Source organism: Chrysemys picta, chromosome 18, assembly GCF_011386835.1.
Source record: "Chrysemys picta bellii isolate R12L10 chromosome 18, ASM1138683v2, whole genome shotgun sequence".
Classification (NCBI taxonomy): Eukaryota; Metazoa; Chordata; order Testudines; family Emydidae; genus Chrysemys; species Chrysemys picta.
In genome coordinates this window covers 21,325,236-21,349,332 of record NC_088808.1, presented here as the reverse complement: position 1 = coordinate 21,349,332, position 24,097 = coordinate 21,325,236, and the positions used below count along the sequence as shown (strand labels likewise).

Sequence of the window (24,097 nt, the reverse complement as noted above, 5' to 3'; positions counted from 1 at the left end):
AGATGTTTACTCTTCCAGAATATCTCTTTCACTCTTGCTAGTCCGGTGCTGACTTCACTATCCAACATTCCCTCTTTTGTAATGATACCTGTCTTATAACCAGTCTAAAAAGACATTGTGTAAGGACCATGTTTTTTAAAACTGGTTATAACACAGGTTGGACAGTACAATTACAGCATGAAAACTAATTGCTACAGTGTGAGGGGTGAGCCCCTCAGTATTTTCCCTTTTCCACAGTTTCTTGACATTTCAGTCTTACAGTCCAGATCTCTTTAGTTCATTGCTGAACTGGTGACTTTTTTCTTTTAATTGGTTTTACCAAATGAGCAAATAATTTTGTTCCCTGGGCTCATGGATAATGCACAGGTTAGAGCTTTGTTATAAGTGCTGTATTGTTTTCTAAGGATCTTTCCAAAGGGAAGAGGTGGAAGCCCTGTTCTTGGGTTAATTAAACCTGGATACGATAGAGCACTGTTTGAATATAGTGATCAAGAAGGAAGAAGTAGATGAACTGGTGGCACTTTTCCTTCTCTGTCTCTTAGTGATGCTGTAGGCTGACGGGAGTAATTTTTCTCTAGAAAGCAGGGAAGGCCTCTTATTATTCTCAGCATAGTGATGAGCTATTTCATATGGGCACTCCCTCCCCTGGATTTTCCATATTTTATTCTGTGGGGAATCTGCAGTCTTCCATGTTGTGTTCTTAATACTTGTCTCTGTTCTACTGTGCTATTGTGCTTTTGCAAGATGTGATATTAAAAGGCTGCAGTGATTCATTTTTTATTTATTTATTGCATGATTCTTCACAGTTAATGCAAGAAAAAAACTGCATAGAGCTGGAAAAAATGTGTGTGTCTGGTTTGGATTTCTCTAGGACACTAGGCAAACTAAATGGAAACAGCCTGCGTTTGAGAGGGTGTACCCCCTCCTGCTCCTCATTCAGGTTGAGTCTTAAATTCTCTCTGCAGCAGGTAAAAGAGGTGCTAATGACCCCAATAATTAAATGCCTGCATTAGAGTGGCATGAGGTAGTGCCCTCTATAGTTAAGGTTCCATCAGCACATTCTTTGCATACACCTGTTTTCAGGTTTCTGAGTAGGAAAAAACTTTATACTGAAAGTTTTCACTGGGAAGGGCATATTTTTATTTTTAATAAATTAAAATCACCTCAAAGCATTTAGTTTTTGAGCTATACGAAACAAATAATAGGATTTCACAATCCTTTGGTCTTTTCCTATATACTCATTAAACTAAATAATACTTTTGCAGAAGATTAAACATAAAAGAAAAAAAAATCAAGGTTTATGAAGCTATAAAGTCCCAGCCTGTTCCCATCTCATAGCTGCTGTTTGGATCATTTTATTGACCAGTGTTTGACTGCTCATCTTGTTGTTAATTTCCAGGCTTTCAGTGATGCTGCCATTAATAAAGAGATTTCTGAATTCAAAGTGCACTGTGGGATCCCTGGATGCAGTTGGTCTGGTATCATGAAAAATTTTGAAGTAAGTTTAAAGATGACAGTTTAATCTTCCATATTGTGTCTCATAAGTGTGCAGTGGGGTTTTGCCAGTGAGAATGAACGTTTTGTGTCAGGGAGGCATGTTCCTGTGATGTTAGAAGACCGTGGGGATTTAGGACCTGATTCCGCAGTCCATCCTTATTCATCAGAGCACTTAAGCACATGCATAAATGTATGCGTCTTAAGCCCACGCCTAAAGTTAAGCATGTGCTTAAGTGCTTTCCTGTATTGGGGTCACAAAGAGAATGAATCTAGATCCTTAGCTGGTGTAAATCAATGAAGCTCCCTTGAAGCTCAAAAGAGTTATAGTAATTTATACCAGCTGAGGATTTGATCCGGTGCTGAATGAAAGTCAGTGAAAATTTCCCATTGATGTCAATGGGGTTTAGATCAGACCCAACATGTTTTGAATGGTGGTGTAGCGTACATTATAAAAATGCATGTCTGGGTGTTTTTGTAGCAGTGTCAGTCCCAGGATATTAGAGAGACAAAGTGGGTGAGGTAATACCTTCACCTGGAATGGTCCCTTGAAATATGTGTTAACTGCTTATGCTAAACAACCAGTTCCACCTTGTATTTGGTGGTCACACTCTGAGTAAGTTTCGCAGACCTGAAGAAGAGTTTTATGTGGCTCAAAAGCTTCTATCTCTCACACCAACAGAAGTTGCTCCAACAAAAGATGTGACTTCACACACCTTGTCTCTCTAAAAATGCATGTGTTAGCTGTAGTTTTTCCAGTAGGTTTGAGTATAACATTATGGGCAAGGACCTTGTAAGTAACCTTCAATGAAGCCCATAATACCCTGATCTCCAAACTATTATTAGGAGCAATGTACTTCCTATGTTTTTGTAAGAAAAACAAATCTCCCAGGGTAATGTTTGGGAGGCAGCGCTCATGGAGATATTGACACAACAAGGGAAACAGAAAACAGACTTAGAAAGAAAAACATAGCTGTCTGACTTCTGTTTATTTAGTACGTTACAGTCATTCTTTGAAAATTGATGTGAAATGATAAAGGTGAAATAGACAGACTGTTTCAGAATCTGCTACGTGTACAACAATCAAAAAAGAAAATTCAAGCCTATATGTAAATAGCACTGAAGGGGCTTGACCCTCTCTGTATAATCTTGAGGACAAAAGAGGCCTTCATAGTCAAATGGAGCTGTAGTTAAGGACCTCTTTGCACTCAGTTTAGAAGCAGAATGCAGTCGGTCTCTGTATATGAGGAACTGCAGAGATGCTGCTGTCATATTTTTCCTTTCTTTGCTAATTTTGCACATATTTTCCATTTGTCTGTTCTCCTTTAAAGAAAACTCTACCCTGTTTTGCTCAGTGCCAGAGTTCTGAGAGTTCAAAAGGTGCCAGGACCTCTCTCGGCATGAATACACAGAAAAATGGATTTGAAAACAAGGCGTGTGATTAAAATTGGCATTTCTGAGTTCACTGCTGGAACAGTCATCTTGCTTTTAAAAAAAAATAAATCATTTGTGACACGGTCAGTGTGAGAGCCTCCGTGAAAGAAACTGTAATAAACTAGTTTTACTCCTGCTTCAACACTGGCTGAAGTATCAGAAAAATAATGTGTCAGGCCCATTTCCGTGAGGTGCTCAGCACATCCAGGGATGTGTTGAATGTGCTAACTTCCTCTGGAGTCACTGGTACCTTATCGGACCGGGCCTTAATGTCTAGACAATAAACGTTTTGTATATATATGGAACATTTAGGGTCAGATTCTCAGTTGGTGGAAATCAGCATAGTTCCTTTGACATCAATACAGCTACACTGATTTACATCAGTGGAGGATCTGGCTCTAAAAGGTTTTTGATTTAGACAATTAAGCCAGGTTGATTATAAATTCAAAACCACTGATTATTTTAAAGCCGAGCAGCATTACAGGATTTTATAGAGTCCTTGGGCACAAGGCCCCTTATAAATTATTGTTACTCTCCATTATAGTTACTGAAAGTAGTTCAAACTATCTACATTGTAGACTTAAAACTTCTACTCTGCCCCCTTTCCCTCCATGCACTGAGGACAAACATTGCGATGGTTGCAGTGAGATGTTATAATCAGGGTAGTGTTAAAGGGACGCTGTTGATCACATTTGGCCTCAAAATTTAGATTTTTGTAAAATAAGATTTTACAGAACTTCAGGCCAGTAGAAGTGTTTCCATTATATTTTTTAAACAGTTAAATATTCCCCTATAGACAACAATGAAATAGAGTTAATTGATTTTCATTGTGTGAGCTGAGAAGTGCAAATAGTGATAAATAAACTCGATTTAAGAATTCTTTTGAATGCTGTTACGAACCGTGACCCAGTTGTGTCCTGGAGGCTGTGACAGGATGGCCTTCCATGTACCCTGCATGGAGGGGTAGGGCTAGTCAGCTGGCTCATCTTGCCAGCCAGAACAGTTTGGTCTCATTATTGCTCATTTGCTCTCTGACTCGAGAAGATGAAAGTCAAGGAGTCTCTGAGGCAAAGAGAAAGGCTGGTGCTGAGACAGCAGGTCTTACAAAGGAAGACCATTAAAAGAGCCAGCTCAGGAGAGAGCTCAGACTAAACTTTGTATGTGTTGTTTTAAATAAAAAATAAAGCAAAGCCCCAGGATCGAGGTGAGTTTTGGACATTCACCTGGCTGTGACTCTGTCAACACTTAGAGCTGGACACACTCATGCTAGCTGAGGTGGCATCGAGGCAGCACATTCACAGTACTAGTGTAGCCACAGTAGCACAGGCAATGGGGAGTGGTGGCATGGACTAGCTGTCCTGAGTATGTACCCCTGGGGTCAGGGCGGGGTTTGTACTGGGGGTGACTAGCCTGTGCCACTGCCACCCGTGATACCGCGGCTCAGGGCTGCCCAGAGGATTCAGGGGGCCTGGGGTCTTCGATGGCAGGGGGCCCCCGCCGCCGAATTACCGCCGAAGACCCAGCACTTCGGCGGCGGATCCCGGGGTGGAAGGACCCCCCGCCGCAGGTCTTCAGGGCACTTCGGCGGTGGGTCCCGGAACGGAAGGACTCCCTGCCGCCGAACTGCCGCCGAAGACCCGGAGCGGAAGAAGCTCCAGGGGCCCGGGCCCTGCGAGAGTTTTCTGGGGCCCCCGGAGCGAGTGAAGGACCCCGCTCCAGGGGCCCCGAAAAACTCTCGTGGGGGCCCCTGCGGGGCCTGGGGAAAATTGCCCCACTTGCCCCCCCCTCTGGGCGGCCCTGCCGTGGCTACACCTCTATTTTCAGTGCACGAGCTCGATAAGAGCTTGTACTTAAGCTGGGAATCACACTCCCAGTTCTCTGTCAGACAATGAGGTGGGGAATTTGCCCATTCACAGAGGCCACGTGGTGCAAAGAAAGATTCATGCAGGCAGAATGGAGGGCATTTGTAGACACACGTGTATCTGTGCAGGGTTACATCATGGTTTATAACTTTTAACTTTCAGGACCATCAGAGCCTATGTGAATACGCTTTAATCCCTTGCCATACCGGTTGTGGACAAATGGTGATGAGAAAGAAACTTGCAGATCATTTGGAGAATGGATGTGTTAATAACATGACCACGTGCCAGAAATGTAAACGGAGGTTATCCAGTAATGAGTACCAAGTAAGAAGATTTATTTGCCTTAAAACAAAACAAGGGTTTTATGATCGTATCTTGAATACTCCACAGTTTTCACAGCTGTCTGATTAAATATTTCCTCCTTGTTTCATTAAAGTTATGTAGCTGGAGAATGTTTCATTTTTCTGACCTTGCTAACTTTTCAACTGCAGTGTAATGTGCCATGATGTATTTGCTGGAAAAACAATGGGGTGTAGTTGACCATCCTTATGTGGTGCTATGAGAAGAGAGAATATATGTGTGCGCACATTTCATTGGGGGGAGGGCAGCACTTCTTCTAGCTCCCCTTTCAGCCACCACACCTCAGCGTGAAGATGACAAGAAATGCAGCCAGAGAAACCACAGAAAGATCTAGAATATAGATTTTTTTTTAACTTAATACAAAATGGGCCAATAAATTGGCAAGTTTGTACAGCAGATTTTATTCAGACAATATTTATACTAGATGCCATCAGCTTTAACTTCATTTTGGGAAAGTTCTATGGCCCGCCTTATACAGGAGGTCACACTCGATGATCACAATGGTCCCCTCTGGCCTTGGAATCTACTAACTTTTCAAATCAACCGTATCAGTGGATCCCAGGCAGAGCCCAATGCGATGCATACATTGTAAATTCATTCTGAAACCTCTCTCTTATCTGTAGCATTGAGGACTGTTCAGGCATATTTAATTTTGTTTATATTATGCTTATCACTGTTGTAATTGAGGACCTTGCAGTACATATAAAATGAAGACTAAAGCTCAACACTCCCCACCAGATGTTTCTATCTGAAGTCAGTCCGGGTTAAAAAACAGAACAAAACAAAAATTTTCCTTCCCCAATGGTAACTGATCACTTGTTTTCTTTGATTACTTTGCCAGCTCCATGCAGGTTGCTATTACTCTAATTGAATCAACGACTTAGATATTGGCATAGAAAGTACGCTTATTAAGTTTGCGGATGATACCAAACTGGGAGGGATTGCAACTGCTTTGGAGGACAGGGTCATAATTCAAAATGATCTGGACAAATTGGAGAAATGGTCTGAGTTAAACAGGATGAAGTTTAACAAAGACAAATGCAAAGTGCTCCACTTAGGAAGGAAAAATCAATTTCACACATACAGAATGGGAAAAGACTGTCTAGGAAGGAGTACGGCAGAAAGGGATCTAGGGGTTATAGTGGACCACAAGCTAAATATGAGTCAACAGTGTGATGCTGTTGCAAAAAAAGCAAACATGATTCTGGGATGCATTAACAGGTGTGTTGTGAGCAAGACACGAGAAGTCATTCTTCCGCTCTACTCTGCTCTGGTTAGGCCTCAGCTGGAGTATTGTGTCCAGTTCTGGGCGCCGCATTTTAAAAAAGATGTGGAGAAATTGGAAAGGGTCCAAAGAAGAGCAACAAGAATGATTAAAGGTCTTGAGAACATGACCTATGAAGGAAGGCTGAAAGAACTGGGTTTGTTTAGTTTGGAGAAGAGAAGACTGAGAGGGGACATGATAGCAGTTTTCAGGTATCTAAAAGGGTGTCATGAGGAGGAGGGAGAGAACTTGTTCACCTTAGCCTCTAAGGATAGAACCAGAAACAATGGGTTTAAACTGCAGCAAGGGAGGTCTAGGTTGGACATTAGGAAAAAGTTCCTAACTGTCAGGGTGGTTAAACACTGGAACAAATTGCCTAGGGAGGTTGTGGAATCTCCGTCTCTGGAGATATTTAAGAGTAGGTTAGATAAATGTCTATCAGGGATGGTCTAGACAGTATTTGGTCCTGCCATGCGGGCAGGGGACTGGACTCGATGACCTCTCGAGGTCCCTTCCAGTCCTATAATCTATGATTCTATGATTCTATGATTCTATGAAATGCATTTCTCACTTCCTGCTTAGAATGTCTTCCAATAGGGCAACCTTAGATCAGACCCGTAACTGATGAGTTGGGTTTTGTAATGACTTCTTGTATTCTTGTTAATTCTAAAAAATTATCTCAGTTCCTTTGATTCCATCCTTTGTGTGTGTGCTGATGGGAGTGGCCTAAAGACAATATGCTAGCTGATATATAGTACACTGTGTTGCTGAAGGAGGAAACAGTGTAGTTGGGTGGAGGTAAAGGGATAGGAAAATATTTGCTGATATATACAGATGAATTATCTGAGATAGCTTAGCTGATACACATCTTATCATTGTCTTTTTCATTGTAAAAGTTCATGATAAAACTCCTAAGCCAATAGCAGTAGCAGCATCTATAAGAAATGTCACACCTGTATCATCGCTAAAGCTGCAGTAACTGCTTTGATTTGAGTTGAAAGTTCTCAAAACGCAGTTCAGTTCTCCAGCTTTAGACTCGGTGATCTCTTAGCCTATGGCTGCAGAGGCAGCACTCAGCTTCCAGGCTGGGATGGAGGACTGAAAAGTGTTGACCCTCCAGGTAGTTTAAGGAGAATCATTGTCAAGCTAGGAATTACATCCTAGAAGGACGACCATTTCGACAGAGATGGTGGGAGAGTTGTACTGTGAAATGCTCCAACAGGATAGTGGGGGGGGGGGGAGGGAATAATGATGGGCAAGTTTCCATGTCACATTGGTCACCAATTGCTCACCTTTGCGGTCTTGCCAAGAACTGAACAGGTTACGGAGACTCAGCTCCCCTCTCATGTCTATGGAAGTGGTCTCTCCGTGGCAGGAATGAGGCCCACTTGCTGGGAACGAGTGTGTAGGAAGCTTGCACAGCTGCTGCTCATTTTTTCCCAGTTCCGTGGCGGGGGGAGGGGAATAGCTGAGTTCAGCCTGTTGGGCTGTCAAACCGGCACTTTTTACGTCTATTATTTCAGTGTGTCTTTCAAAAAGAGCAAATAACTGAAAGTGGAAACATCTCACCACTTTAACCCTTCTGAAAGTGCAGTGGGCAAACTGATATTCTGTTACCTGGAGAGAAAGGTCTGAGCACGGTTTTGATTCACCTTGCTCCTCTCTTCAGATGTGTGTGATATGTTGGTTTGCTTTCAGAGGTTACTTGGTTTCTTTTTCCCGTGGTGAAGAATTGTTTTCATTTCCCTCGTCCTGTTTAATCTGTTATCTAATACGGTTTTTTGTTAGGATATCTTGGCAACCTGATAGGGAGATTGGCCTTGAAATGTTGCCTTCTGTGTATCAGTAGTTCCCGTATTCCGTTTTGCAAATATGTAATCTATGAGAAGAAGCTGTTTGCATCTCTTTTATTTTTATAACCCGGAGTATTTTCCACTGAAAACAATTTCAGTGCAGCTGGAATCCATTTTTTACCCTAATTGACAACAGGGAATATAAAATAGGAGCTCCTCTGCCTAGTCTAATGCAGGTCAGTAGCAACCAAACATTTCTACCATTTGCTAACTCCTTGGTGGCTTATATGAAGTGAGTTTAATGCCCTTAAACCCTAGCACAAAAAATGCCTTCCCAAATGACAACCTCTGTGTCAGTTTCAGCAAAGAACTCAAGAAATGAATGAGCCATGGAGACTGGAACGCTGTCTCAGCTTGAGAGAGGTGGTCCCACCAGGGCCAGGGAGCTGGTACATAGGCAGGTCAGGGTGTGGACACTTGTTCAGCCACCACCTGTGCGTTGCTTGTTCTGTGACTAGCGTGCCCCAGTCTCCAGAGCAGTCACCATCTCAACACTCCATGAATCCTGCTTTAAAAGATTAAAAGGAGGGGGGGGGGGAGAAAGGGATGCTCTGCTTCTCCGCTGCTCCAGAGCCCCTGCTTGTGTGGAGGGGAGAGTTGTGTTCTGCCAACCCTGCTCACAACAGTGTGTAATTGTCCTAATGCATTATGGTGTTTTTGATCTGCCCTTGAAACATCAGGCATTGTCCTGAATATGAGGTGAGAAGACTGGATAGAATAGATCCATGATCTGATCTACAGTAGGGAATCCCTTCCTATTTCCATCACCTCTGTCTGTTACTGGAATGATGGAGACAGTATTTGTGATCTGGCTACAGACTAGTCCTATGGGAAATCATGTTTGCTGGACCATGTCGTGAACCAGGCCCATTTGCTTTTTGAAAGCCTGTTGTTTAGTACTTATAAAACTGAAATTTCATGGATTATATGATCTCATTAGCTAAATTTGAGGCTATGTGGTATGCTAGCTCTGTTTATTTGCTCAAACTGCATTTACCCAGAATACTCTAGGAGCAAATAGAACAGTCTGGGCAGTCTATCAGATACACGACTTTCTCCTCCGTATAATTCTTAGCATCCTGATTAAGCATTTTTCAGACTTGTGTTAATAGCAGCTTTTATATGTCAATCTTATATTCATTTGATTTTGGGTTCCACCCTATCAAAAAAGAAAGAGGAAAAGGACAAAGTTGCATGAACAAACAGCCTAGGGTAAAGAATAAACAAAGGCACATTATAAATAATGTCTGAGATATAGAGTGTTCAGAAAGTGCCGAGGGGAGAGGAAAGACCTCTGGATGTGTTTTTGTGGAGCTGAAATGGAGATCTTAGGACACTTTGCAGAGAAGATACTTTGTGGGTTCCTGGAACTGCAATACTATACGAACTTTCCAGACAGCTAAAGGAAACGTACTGGCAAGCAAAGGCATTTATAAAGATTAAAGATGAAACCTCTGAATAGTTTGAATTGAAAGCTTGAGAGTCGCTATGTTAAAATACACAAACTACAGTCATGGTATGAACCAGCAGCAGGGGATTATTTCCCCCATTCTGCATTAGCACATCATGTCAGGAAATTTGGCCTCCTGCCTTCAGTGTGTTAATGAATGAGATCTGCGACAGCCCTGCGCGTAACCCCAAGCTATATGCAGCCAATGCATGGAGAGTTTATATGTATATTTGCTTTCTGGTCCATAGTTCACCTGCATGTCACTGTACATAAATGCAATGATTAGAGTTTGAACTGGGTGAGACTCATACATTGCGTACACTGAGTTTTCCAGGAAGCCTGTGTGAAGCATCTGTAAGTCATTTCTGAAAGTGCTGGGCCCCATATGTGAACCATCACACTCTGTCCTTTCACTTAACAGGTATCACATCTGGAGCTCCCTGACTGAAACTACCTACTATGCTAGGAAGAAGCGTAATTGGCTTAGCAGTTTAGCTTGGGAAATCTCTAGGTCTGCAGTTTATCATACAGTGGACAGCAGCAACTAATATTAGTTCTTTAGTCCCAAGTTTCTGAACATTATTCCCTGTAAAGAAAAGCTTGAGAACTCTACAGAGAGACACAGAAAGGTTTTGCAAATCTTTCTCCCATAATATGGAATTAATGCTATTCTCCTCCCTTCTGGTTGTCTGTTAGAAAGAAGTTTTGTTCAGAAAAGACCCCCCCCTTAGCAAACAACCAGTGAGCTTTATTGATGGGTGGAGGGCATTAAACTATAACAAGGAAAAAGAGAAATACATTACAACTATATTGGGGTGGGGGACATATCCCATGGTTCTTTGTGTTGCAGTAAGATGAGGTGCTCTTTAATTATTTTCCAGTGAATGGTGGAAGAACTTTTCTGTCCATCTGGGCACCCCAGGAGAACTGTGGGCAAGCACTGGGGGACTATCAGCACTTAAGTGGTTCAGCCTGCATCCTCTCTGCAAAGTGGGTGGGCAGGTGACCAGTCTAAATGAGAGCCTCACCCGGCCTTCAGCCTACCCTAGGGTGGGCCAGCTAGCTCGAGCTGAATGTACCACTAAACTCGAGCCAGAGTTTTTTGTGTGTGGATGGGAGGGTGGCTTAGACGCAACACCCAAATAAGAGCCCAGGTTAATTCTGCAGTGAAAGCCTATTCTTAAGGTCAATGGACTTCCCTGATCTTTGGAGAAAGGTTTAGTTTCCTTAAGACCTACTTAACCCACTCAAACCATGTGAAAGTGAATAGGGGTCAATACTATTTTAATTTATGTTTTTCCCCCCAGCTCTTTGGCTTGTAAATCACACTTCCTGAGACTCCCTTATGCTTCAGATGTGTGGGCATTGGGGGGTCTAGGAAAGACTACATGAGTGCAAGGGGATCTAAGTTACTGCTGACGAACCGCTGCTGAATTTGGCTGTGCAGGGTTAAGTGACTTGCCTAAGGCCTCCTAGTAAATCTGTTCCAGAAACAGGGTTTGAATGTGCAACTCTTTTTTGCTAGCTCAGACCTGATTCAGTTGACCGGAGGCGTCTCAGCAAGTAACTTCACCAGAGCTCACTTTTCTGTAAAATGGGGATAATATTACATAGTACAGAAAGAGATTGTATTTCATAGAGACCTGTGTAAGGAAGCATCATGATTTTAGCATTGTACCCAACACTTTGTCCTCTTACTTTAATGACAGAAGCATACGTGTGAAGGTAACTCATTGAAGGAACAAAAACGGATGCACACAGAAGGACCATCAAAGGAAAAGGTAGGTAAAATGTGAAAGGGCAATGTATTGTTTTTGTTCTGTTCCTTGAAGTGCCAGCTCTTCATCTGGCTGACTCAGGCAACTTCATGGCATCTCCATGTGGCAACAGTAGCCGGGAGCTTTCCACATCCTAAGATCAGTTGTACTGATTCCTCCCCGCCACCCCCTTATTTAGGATTTCTCCTAAAATCTTGGAAGTTTTGTTTGTTTGTTTACTTCCTTTTCAAACACTCAGGGGAAACCTGGTGAGCAGTACAAGGGCTGTTCCAACACAGACGACACTAAATAACTTCTTAAAAAGACATGTACCTTTGCGTGCAGAGAGAGAGGGCTGGATTCTAATCTCAGTCCCCTTGGTGTGATAGAGAATGGGTCACCCTTTAGAGTGTGTTGCAAGGCACACTCCTCCTCCGTACTTCTCTGGGAACAGCAAAGTGAAGGATTTTGAGTTACTGGGCGTGAGGTCTTATTCCTGGGTTTATTTAATATGGTGTGTGTGTGTGTGTGTGTGTGTGTGTGTGTGTGTGTGTGTGTGTGTGTGTGTGTTATACAGGAGTTGTCATCTGCTGATGATCGTGGTTTTATTATATTGTATTATTTTAGGGTCTGTGTTATACTGAGACTTTTGGGTGGGAGTCTTTGTATTTGTATTAAGGACATTTATCCTTGTTTTGTTTTTAGTGTGTGTACAGCACGTAGGGCTTGAATAGGCACTTGGTTGCACGCAAGTCTGTCTTGGGGGCAATCCACCATCATCCCTCTTGCCCCATGTGTTAGTGGATTTCCCAGGTTTGAGTGCTGTAGAAAGTGGCCCTTCATAGTGATATATAAAATCATCATTGCTTAAGAAGCTTGCAGGGCAGGCCATTGTTACAGGCATCCACAACAGAGTAGAATTACTGTCAGCCTGGACTAGATATGACCTTGGCTGTGGTCACAATCCCACTTGCTCAAATTTCAGGACACTGGTGACTAGAGATGGACCCCAGGCCTCACACATGGCAGTGCATGACAAAATCACTTGGTCATCAGTTCAGGACTTGGTGATTTGTCCGGCAGTATCTAAATGAATTGCCTTTGGTGTTGCTATACAGGGTGGGGCCAGACCCTCAGTGAGGCTCAGTGGAACTACCCTGATTTACACCAACTGAGGATCTGGCCTAGTGGATTGTAGTAAATAATTAAACCCTTAAAATTGGTACTTACTATTTTGTGGCTGTTTTTAATAGAACCATTCAACGCCATTGAACAGCAAAAACGGTTGTCGGTTTTCTGAGATCGGCTGTTCGTTTAGGGTGAGTAAAATGCCGCCTGCTCCTAATCTGGAAGGTCTCCAGTAATGTACAGTCTGTACACTCCAGCTGCTGGCATGAACCAGCCGAGGCACTCAACCAAGGATGGCTTCATTTGGTTGTTTTTGTTTTTGTTTTGTTTTGTTTTGTTTTGTTTTGTTTTGTTTTGTTTTGTTTTGTTTTGTTTGGTAAAGGGATAAAACTTAACCTCTCCTGGCAAAAAAGAAGGGAAGGGTGTGGAACTGGCTTTTGACTGTCACAATTCATAGGAGTGAAATTCAGCTGGGGACACTTTTTCCCCTGCAGCGTATCTTCCGCTCAGATTAAATGGGCCGGTTCTGTAATTATAATTCTACAGCCATATCAGGTTTGATACTCGGTCATGTATCAAACAGTCTCTGCAAGGTAACTGTATCCCCCACAGCATTAACTGGTTTCTAAAATCTGCTTTGGATTTTAGTGTGCTCTTACTAAAAGCAAGACGTCTCTTGTAAATAGAGACGTCTCATATATTTTGTGTGCAGTGCGTGTGTTAAATATTGATCGACTTGAGAATCTAGCTGTTTATTTGCATGGCACCTTGTTAAGTGGAGGGATTTTGAACAACTGTTTTCTTGTTAATGTAGCATATGTACATGTCATACACACACAACCGCCCAGGAGCTAGGCAGCCTGGTGCTATGGAGTCAGGCCCATATCCTGAAGGCCTTACTTAGGTTTATCTCCCATTAGGGTGACCAGACAGCAAGTGTGAAAAATGGGGACAGGGGGTGGGGGGGTAATAAGAGCCTATATAAGAAAAAGACCCAAAAATCGGGACTGTCCCTATAAAATCGGAACATCTGGTCACCCAAACTCCCATGAAGTTGATGGGAGTTTTGCCTGAATAAAGGCTAAATGAGGATTTGGCCCTAAGTCAGTTACTTTAGTTCAATGACAGCGTCTTCTCCTCCCAATAGGGCAGCAAAGAGAAGACAAAAGAGCATGAAAAGACTGCGGTGGGGACCCACTTAATGATGCTGCTGCAGCATATAAAGCAACTCAAGGCCAGTTTGTGCCCTGCTGGTGGAGCTGCAAATGGCATCATCCCACACTTAGCCAAAGCAGAGTCTAAAGTGAAGGGTTTGGAAAGAAAAGTCTCCGATCTCCAGCTCCAAGGAGCCCTGGAAGTCAGTGGAGATCTGGAAGTGGACTGTTTTCCTAGCTCATCTGTTTGTGAGGAGGAGTCAATTCTGCAACGGCTTGTAAGGGAGAAAGTGATTTCTGAACTGGAAGACAAGTTGCACGTGTTTGAGAATATTGTGGCGGTGCTCAACAAGGAGGTGGAGACCTCTAACCTAGAGATCGCAGCCTTTCGGACGAAGAGTGGACTTGATCAAGATGTAATACAAAGCCTGGAATTGAAGGTAAACATTTATTATGACCACGTGTCTGTGTACAGTTTGTGTAGTTAGTACATATGCACAGAAATCATGGAGGGTGGGTAGGCATGGTCCAAACACAGGAGTGGGAGCCAGGAACTCTTTAGTTCTAATCCCATCTCCAAAACTCCAGCTATAGCTTTGGTAAAGTTTTCAAACCTTGGTTTCTAAAGTAGACCTCTAAACCCATGTTTAGGCACCTAAAAGGTATGGAAAATTATGGGTGCTCAACATTTCTTGGATTCAGGTCATAAAAGAGCAAGGCACCTTGAATCAGATACAGTATGATCCTCTTAAACCAACATTGTGCATTTTAAAAATTACTTATCAAGGTGTTTTTAAAAGCGCGCGCACACACACACAACTCTCCATAGTGTGAGGGCACAGGTGAGAGTCCTTGCATTATTGAACTGCCTCTGTAGCAGAAGGTCCTGTAGAGACAACAGAGTGGGTTTGAACAGGAATTGTTTTTTTCAGATTACAGAGCTGCACCGATGTCTGACACAGAAAGATGCAGGCCTGAGCAAACTCCATAAGCGTCTCCAGTCTTTCGAACAAGCGTCCTACGATGGAGTCTTTTTATGGAAAATTACAGATGTCAACAGAAAGTACCATGACTCTGTGACTGGAAGAGTAGTCAGTTTGTTTTCCCCAGGTAAAAAACATCAAGTATACACACACTAGTAAAATCCAGCTCTTGAAAACCCAGCAGTGTCTCAAGAGTGATGCTCCTATCTGCTCTTTTGACCAGTGATTCTTTAAAATAGTGCCCAGATCTAAGATACTATTTATAAAAGGACACACTGATTCTGTCTGTTTATAATACAAGGCAACTTCTGCTCTGTAGTTATAGTTTGACCCTCTCTGTCTCAGGATTGTAAGGGAAGGGTGCCCAAAGGCCAAAATACAGTGCCAAGTGCTTAACCCAAGCAGCCATGTTTGATGCTGGGATATGTGCAGCATGGATGGCTGTGCGGATGTCCAGCCATTCTTTAGAGGCTACTTCAGCCTAGTGTCACTGGTCTGACCGGAGCTGAATTCTAAAACGCCTGTATGCTGACCTACAACTGCTTCTGCATGCTGTTAGCCATAGCAATGCATATGTAGAAATGGGATTTATTTGTTTTTTAAATCCCACTGCAAAAAATTGTTTTTACACCGCAGGCACAAATAATAGCAGTGGGGCTGGAAACAGTTTGAATTACAGCCACAAGTCAGTTACTTAGTGATACAAATGCTGATATTTGGGCTGGCAAAAGAAATGTCGATGGAATTTTGTGAGCCCCATTTCGACCTGTAAAAAGGGAAGCCACACTCTAGCCCAGCTGAAAAACTTGGCCTAGAAGTATTTAGTTCAGAAAATAAAAGGGTAAAAATAATATGGACAGTGCTGGATCTGATGTCCTCAAATAACGTATCTAAGAAGTGGTTGTGAAACATACGCTGTAAAGCCTGATATTGCCAACACGTTTTTGTGTTGCTGCACTGTTTGTTGTACATGGCTTTCATTTCAGTTTATTTGCCCTCTAACTGCTGCTAGTTACAGTGACATCTGCTGGATCTGCATTGTTTCATCCCAAGTAAAGTCATTTGATGTCACTCTGAGAATGCCTTGAGTGGCTGCTGCAATCATTCTCCCTGGGAAATGAAGTGATTAGATAAAACATGCTCTTGTGAGTAATTACAGATCAGCTTCACCAACCTATGAGTCATTAAAAGGGCTTCCCCCACTGGACCTTCAGTGCTTGCAGCTGGAAATCCACAGGGTATTCTATTTAATCTGCCATGCTCATCACCCTGGTCTCAGAGCACCTGTTGCATTTTAACCCTTTTGCATATGTGAGAGCCTAGGAATACAGATTTTTTCAGAGACTGTTGGTAGGCTCTGGCCTGACTAACCACAAGTTCTAATTTTCAGCTTTCTACACTGCGAAATATGGCTACAAAGTCTGTCTGAGGATTTATCTGAATGGCGATGGAACAGGGAAAGGAACACATGTTTCTCTCTTCTTTGTTGTCATGAAAGGGGAATATGATGCTCTGCTTCCATGGCCTTTCAAACACAAGGTAAAAAGAACATACTTCTCTTGTTCATAATGCTCAGATGCTTAATTCCCCTTTACTGGTTTTTCTGCTGTGTAGATCACACCTGTGTAGATCACACCTGATCCCACATTAGAAGCTCAATCCAGCTCCCACAGATGTCAGGCAAAGTCTTTCCACTGAGTTCAATGGAACTGAAGCATTGCTTCATTCCCCTCTCCTATCACTACAAGCCATGCTCTAATCCAGGGGCAGAATTCAGCTTTAAACAGGCTGGGATAGTACCCAAAGAGATTTGCTCCTATTGAGATTTCGTGCTTCTGCTCTGTAACATTTGCAAGAACCCAGAAGCTCAAATATATCTTGAAACTCTGGGTTTGTTATATCTAAAGCTTTGTCTGTGCTTAAGCCAAAGCCTATCATTATCATTTCTATATCTCCATATACCTAGATAGTACAGGAAGTGGCTAAAGCACAGGAGTTGGAGTCAGGAGATCTGCGTTCTGTTTCCATCTGTGCCATAAGCTCCCTTGGGTGAGCTTGGGCACGTCCCTTACCTACTCTGTGTCTTATTTTCCCAAGTTGCACAGGTAGCTTGATGATCAGCAACAATAATAAAGGAAAGAAAGAAAAAGTTTAATGAGGTTCTGATCCCTGTTTTAACATTGACTCTGATGTAGCAATAGTTCTGTAAGCCTGTCATATAAATAGCCATAGTGCCAACCAACCAGCCAAAGAGAATAATGAATCAACATTCAGAATTCAGATCACTTTTAAAAGGTGTTTTTATATTTCAAGCTAAATGACAGTAAGTTAATAAAAGTAAAAATGAGCAGGGGAAATTCTAGACTGTTTACTTTGTTCATCCCTCCTAGACAGCAAGTTGAGTGTCTAGTTCAGATCCAAACCACAATAATAGAGTTACTTTAACAGTCTTAACAAAACTCCTGGGTTATTGTTCATATTGTCAGGAGAGAGGGAAAGGTTTTGCATCGTGTAATTCTCCACCTAGACAGAATTTTTGACTTCGTTTTATTTTACAAGTGGCAAAGTTTTAAACATTTGATCTGGGAACCATTATAATCTCCCTTGTTCTCATTAGCTGACCTTGCCAGCTGGGAAACATTCGTTTTAGTTTGCATTTAGTTTTCGATAGAGCATCCAGATGTTTTTTGCAGCACATTTGCACTTGTCAAAATGCACAGGGTCCGAATGCTTTTGTGACTTTGATTATTGTTTTGAAATGCAAGAAGTGATTATTGTTCCTGTCTTCCCTCCATTATTTTTCAGGTCACGTTTATGATGCTTGACCAAAACAACAGAGAGCATGTAATTGATGCTTTTCGTCCAGATCTGACTTCTGCTTCATTTCAAAGGCCAGTGAGCGACATGAATGTTGCAAGTGGCTGTCCCATGTTCCTCCCTTTGTGCAAATTACAGTCACCCAAATATGCCTATGTCAGAGAAGACACACTTTTCCTAAAGTGTATTATAGAAACAAATTCATAAACCCTGGAATGAGGGTACTTGCCAATACAGCCATGCAAAGTCTGTCTAGGGAGAGCCTTCAGTTTGAATCCTTGTGTGTATTTTCATGCCCACACAAAATCCAGTGAGTCAGATCCTGCAGCTCCACTGAAGTCATCTACACCCGCTGCAGATCTACCCATTGTGTTTACTTTCTCCATAGTGTCTTAGGCACATTGCCTCATGCCACCAGTGCAAGTGGTATGTTGTTGAAAATGATCAAAATAGTGTTTTAAAAAAACCCAGTTGATACTCTTAAGTTCCAAACTGAGGGACAGATTCTAGTCAGTCCCAGCACAGGTGCACGTGTCGGGATGGTAGAAGGAGCATGCCTCTTCTTCCCCCATGCCTACCCCTTTCTCTCCACACACATACACACCTGTCCAAGGGGCTGGCCAGATTCCTGGTGGAGCATAGTCCCTGCTCCTTTCTTGTGCTCCTGTGATTGCCCAACTTCTTCTGGAAAGAAAGGGGTGAAGGCTGAGCCTTAACTCTGAACCCTTTGTAGAGAAATGAGTATGCTGTACCCTCTCCAAAGATTTGTATTCTGTCTGTCATTGCACTGGGATTCAGATTTTCCAATCAGTCACACACAGAGACACACGCATCAGCTAGCATAAATGGGTGTGTAACTTTGAAAGCAGTAGGTTGTGGCTGAATGTTCATAGCTTGAATTCCTTACACTGTATGATATGATTTTGGTGTTTATTTTACACACTGTATAAATATTCTTGCACATTAGCCATGTGATTGTTGGGTTCAGCCAGATTTTATTGTGTCATATGAATCATTACGTTGCATCCTGTGAGTAGCCTTTGCTCTTACTAAAGGGAGGAGCTTGACTCTAGTAAGTGAGAAGAGGGAGTTCCCATCGTGACCCTCAATACATTCCTACTTGCATCAAGAACCCCACATCCGCTGGTTCAAGCAGCAGATAAATTGCATCTGTGGGGTTTTTTAAGTGCTCAATCACTTTCTGAAACTCCAGGGCAAGTGACTTTATTATACAATATTTATTTATTTTATCTTTTTTCTTTATTTTTTAATGTGCTCTGATGGTGGGACCTTCCTCTGGGTCACAGTAATTTTTAAAATGTTGCAGTGAAAATGTTCACTAGCAAAGTTTGTGACGTTTATTTTTTTAAATAAAGCTAAGGAATGAAAAACAAACATTGTAAAGGCTGGCAGCTATTATATAATATGTATGTAGGGTTGAAATACAACCCTTTATCCCAAAGAGAAAGTTATAGACACTCCCTTTGTCTCTACCCCATTCTATCTCCGTCCCTGCTCCCCTAACCTCATAGCCTTCTCATCACCTGCTTTCCCTTCTTACGGGCCATTCTGGGTGGATTCAGTGCAATTCTTTTTGCTTTTGTTGCATGAGTTCCTGAACTTTCAGCCAAAACCATGCTAGCATTGCAGCCTGTTTCTCTTAGGGTTTTCTGTAGCACCGATCACTATAGTATCTAAGCACTTGGGGACTTAGGCCAATACTTATGCATGTGAGTAACTTTACACATGAATAACCCCTTTGAAGTCTATGGGAGTTCTCATATGAGTAAAGTTACTCATGTGTTTAAGTTTAGCCCCAGTGGACCACTGAGAGGATTTTGAACCCAGTACACTTTAACCGCTGATTAAATCCTGTCACGGGTTCACAGACCCCTCAGAGCTACAGTTACTCCCTGCTGAGAGCAAACTGAAAAATGGACACTGAGAAGAATGGAGTGAGGGAGCAAAACATCAATGATGAAAGAAGAATGACTACATGGTAGCAATTAGCCAGGGAAAACAGAGAAGACAATTCCATATAAGATGAGGAAGAGAAGGAGAGAGACCGCAATTCTCCAATAGGTTGCAGAGCAGTGAATTATTTTTGGATTGATGCTGTAACTCACAGGATTGCAGTGGTAACTCAGGTCCCTGTCAAATTGTTTGAAAGCCCAAATACTGCAAGCGATCCTCCTGGTGCCACAGCAAAGGAGTCTATGCTTGGTACTGCAGTGCACTCCTGTGACATCCGTGGGGCTGTGGGAATTAACTTTTACAGTATAGGTCAGAAGTGTTGGGAAAATCTTTCCGACGTCATTTAACCCTCTTTCATGGGAAATCCGATGGACAGGGATTGTGAAGGAAAATGTTGGAATACGGAAGTGTAATTCCAAAGATCTGCCACTGATTCTGAAATCTTCAAAGAATGAGAGGAAATTGTGCCGCAAAGCAGAAAGAGAAGCCTATCAAAGCCCCATTGCTTGGGACATTGGAAACTAGCACTTACCAATATCTTCTAGTGAACAATTTGGCACAGGCAGGAGACTGAACTATAGTTAAACTAATGGATCTTTTCGATTGCTGATTTCTACAGTGCCTCTGAACTCTGCAAGTCAAGTTTCCACTAAAGCGACCTAAAGAGCAGTGTAATAAGCCTTAATAGACAGTGCATTATTTACAGTACTAGTGAAGTGAAGGAGGATGAAGGATAGTTAAGCACTGGAATAGGTTACTGGGGAGGATGTAGAATTCCCGTTCTTGGAGGTATTTAAGACCATGTTAGACAAACTTCTGTCAGGGATGGTCTTTGAGTATAGAAAGCAAACTGCCAAAGCACATCAGACTATAACCTTTAAAAAGCTCCAGTGAGTATTCCTATGGAATCTCTTTGCAACCTCCACTTCTCTGTACCACGTTACACATGGTAAGTAGCATCTCTGAACTTGGGATGCTTGGAAGTTGTCATGCATTTATCAGTTAATCTAGTGAATCAGTTCCACGGAGAAATCTGTATTCAGTAGATTAAAGGGCTTCAAGACTTGAAGTTTACAATGAAAGACATTCTGGAGCCACTGTGGAATAGCCTGTTTCATTCACAGTAAACCAGCAGCACTGTTTTACATGGGATTTATAAGGACTGAGTCTGGCTGACATGATTATTTTAAAATATGGACTTTAAAATACTGCCTGTAAGTGCTGAAGTTTTGGTAGTGCTTAGGAACGTGACAGAAGGGTGGCAGAAAAAATAGCTCTGAGTTGTAATTAAAAACAACTTGCGTTAATATTGTGAGGAAAATCTGAGCCATTTACTTTTTATAGAAATTTATTTTAAAATTCACTCCTTGCAGAAAATGGTTATCAGATAATTCAGATGCAAAACAAAATATTTAAAGAGATACTGTCAGCACCCTAACGTGTGAGTTTGGGCAGCAGAAGGGCACAGAGTTCATAATATAGCCCCCAATCCTGAATTAGATCAGCTTCCAGGAACAGGGTTAACTATTTTCCCAAATCCCCCAGTGCTGTGCCTGATTTGTGAGAAGCAGTTGAAACTGTTAGTCTGCTTTTATTGTGCAAGCTGAAATACAAACCCTAGTTAGACGTGCAGCAGAAATGATGGAAAGTCCTTTTACTCTTCATAATCTCAAGTGTCTTTGCTGACCCAGGGGTGGATTTTTCAAATCCCTTGTTTTTCTCTTGCCAGTGCCCTTCTCAATAATTAGTTGTAATGAAATATCAAATTTCCAAAAACTACAGACAAATAACTGAATAAGCTTGCTTATGAAAGAGTTGGGTGTTCTGTCTCTCTGTCTCTCTCTCTCTCTTTTCTAGGCTTAATATTTTCAAGCTTGTTAAAAATGTTTTTTTAGGGGCAGAAAAGTATTTTTTCTGTAATATCATTCCATATGACCACTGTGAAGTAGTATGTGGGGAAAAAATTACTCTTTGTAATTACCTGTGTAATTTTAGAAAGTGGAGTTTTTACATCAGTCATCCATATTTTCAAGCTGTTTATTTATTTCCTAAATAAAGCTAATTAATCTAAAAAATGTGTGGGTTGATTTAAAAAATGGGGGGCAACTGAATGACAGTTATTATTATAGCAGTTTGTTTACAGACAAAGCTCAGCATCCATGTTGTCATTATTTATTTCCATGGTGGTAGCCCCAACTGGCCTCAACCAAAGGAAGGCTCCTGTTACGCTCGGCACTGCACAGACACATACGAACAGAAAGTCTGTGTCCTGAAGAGCTTAAAATCTAAATGAACCAGACACACAGTCAGTGGGAGAAAGGAAGTGTTGTTCTCCTCCTTTTACAGTTGGGGAATTGAGGCACAAAGATGAAGTGACTTGTCCAAAGTCACACAGGAAGTTAGTGGCAGAGTTGAGAACTGAACCCCAGAAGATCTCCAGAGTCCCATTCCAGTACCTTAATGACAGGCCACCTGTTCCCCTCTGGTGGATATTGGTATGCAGGAAGGTGTTGTCCATCATGTAACATTTTTATTTGCTGCAATATTGGATATGTTTAAATATTAGAAATCTTTTGTGTCTTTCTAAGCTAATATAATTCTAGGCAAGATACAAAAGGTCATGTGTTGCTTCTGTCTCCCTTTTACTCAGCAGTGTGAGGGGAACCAGCTTCAGTCAGGGCTGACTGTGTATGGACTTCCACATGTTCCCCCAGCAAGTTTGGTGGGAGGGGAATAACCCAGAGGAACCTAGCTACCTGCAATGCCCCCTCCAACTCCAAGGAGCCAGCACCCTGGAGAGGGGCGTCCATTGAGGAGGAGGGGAAAGCATGCTGCATGGACGGCTGTCTCCCCTCCTGTACGTCTCCTGTTCAGATTGAAGGCCACGGGCACATAGGGGAGCAGGCGGCCCACAAATCATTACTCAGGCAAACACCCCTCCCCACCCAAGAAGTGCTGCATTCCCCTGTGAATCAGTGTAACCCCACCTACATCAATATAGCTGCTCTGGTGGAACTGAGAGGAGACGCTGGTCCAGCGTGAGTGCTGCCTGGAGGAATACTGCAGGCTTTGGCTTTACCAGGATATTTTAAGAACCTCCTTACTACTGCTGCAGACTGAAAGGGTGGTGGGAGCAGAGGGGGAGGGGAAAGCAGTTGATCCTACAAGAATTACTGCAGAGAAAGATAATGGCAGAGCTCTGCTTGGTTGCCATGGGAGTTGAAGTTGCTCCATACCTGTGTAAGCCTTCCTTCGCCCTCACTGATTAGGGATCTACTTCTGCACCAGGGCTTTTTAATTAGCTGCGCTTGCTGCTTTTCCGTAGAGGTGGCGGTTATTTCTCAGGCAGGATTGGCTGCCTTTTTATCCTTTTATTTTTTTAACTTTGCTTTTTAAAAATGTCCCCTGTCCAGCTCTCAGCATGAAAAGAAACAGCCAAGTGACCTGTGCGTGTGCATGTGACAGAATAGACTCTACAGGGTAGAGAATGAATGACTTCTTGGAATTTCTGTGCCTTTGCCTCCTATGATTTTATTATTAAAAATGATATTGATTTTCCAAACCACATAACTAGTGAGCGTTCCATTCATGGCAGGAGCCTAGAATTACTTTCGATTGGAGATTAAATCAAACAGAAACCGAGCGAGTTGCAAGAGCTGGGCCATCCAAACCTAGCTGGAAACATACTCCGGAGCGTGGGGAATGGCAGGCTGGGACTCCTATGGGCCAGATTCTGCCCCTCACACCAGAGCAACCCCATAGGTTTCAGTGTATAAATGAGAGTAGACAAAGGAACCTGCTTGTAGAGACAAATCCAGCTGCCTCCCACCCTGACCCCTCCCCTCTGTGGGTGTGGAGGTCCCACAGAATGGACGTGGGCAGGGGCGTGGGAGCCCATATGTGTGGCACTCAGCCATGGCTCTCTGCATGCTTTTGTAGGGAGAGGTCAGGGGGTGAGTCCCCAAGGGAGCGTCAGCCGCTACTCGCCACCGAGAAGGGTGGTGATCAAGATGTAAGGGGGCCTGTCTCATGTGGCGTGAAACTTTCCACTCATGCCCAAACCTAACCCTGCCTCACTTCAGCTGGGGGAGAACGTCTGGCATTCTGGACATCTGATGGTCAGCTCTGATACATGTTGACCCGTTTTCCCCAAAAAACCCACATGAATATTTCCACAGCTTCACACCACAGGAGCAGGATAGCCTGGCCCAAGAAATCAAATAAATGAAATACTTTCACTTCTGATTGTAATGGCTGAAACAATATAATTCATCTCTGCAGCGTGGGAGATGGGAGTGAGATGCACAGTAATATCTGTTCCTAGACGAGCCCATGAAAACCCTGAGAGAACATTAAAAGACTCCAGTTTCTTCTAACTAAATGAAGTTCATGCCAGGTTCATTCATAAAGTGCTAATTAACTTTTAATATGTCATCAATTGTCACATCTAAGCAACGCACAAATAGGTTATACAAGGCTTCTAGGTTTTGATGTTTGTTTTTCTCTCAATAAACTCAATGTTTATTTTGGCTAATTTTCCAGAGGTATATTTTGGGGGTTTAAATTA

At 42.6% G+C, this 24,097-nt stretch overlaps 1 protein-coding gene across 4 annotated transcripts in view; it reads left to right on the top strand.

The window, feature by feature from the left end:
- TRAF1 (TNF receptor associated factor 1) overlaps window positions 1-21,605 on the top strand; it is a 63,672-nt gene extending 42,067 nt beyond the window's left edge. For all 4 annotated transcript variants that reach the window (XM_005299457.5, XM_024106280.3, XM_005299458.5 and 1 more), the window contains 8 exons: window positions 1,400-1,498; window positions 4,953-5,114; window positions 11,427-11,498; window positions 12,728-12,793; window positions 13,750-14,196; window positions 14,689-14,866; window positions 16,130-16,278; window positions 17,545-21,605. In XM_005299457.5, coding sequence (XP_005299514.2) covers window positions 1,400-1,498; window positions 4,953-5,114; window positions 11,427-11,498; window positions 12,728-12,793; window positions 13,750-14,196; window positions 14,689-14,866; window positions 16,130-16,278; window positions 17,545-17,763 — 1,392 coding nt within the window. In that variant the 3' untranslated portion in view covers window positions 17,764-21,605. The remainder of the gene's footprint in view (window positions 1-1,399; window positions 1,499-4,952; window positions 5,115-11,426; window positions 11,499-12,727; window positions 12,794-13,749; window positions 14,197-14,688; window positions 14,867-16,129; window positions 16,279-17,544) is intronic.
- The last annotated feature ends 2,492 nt before the right edge of the window (window positions 21,606-24,097 follow it).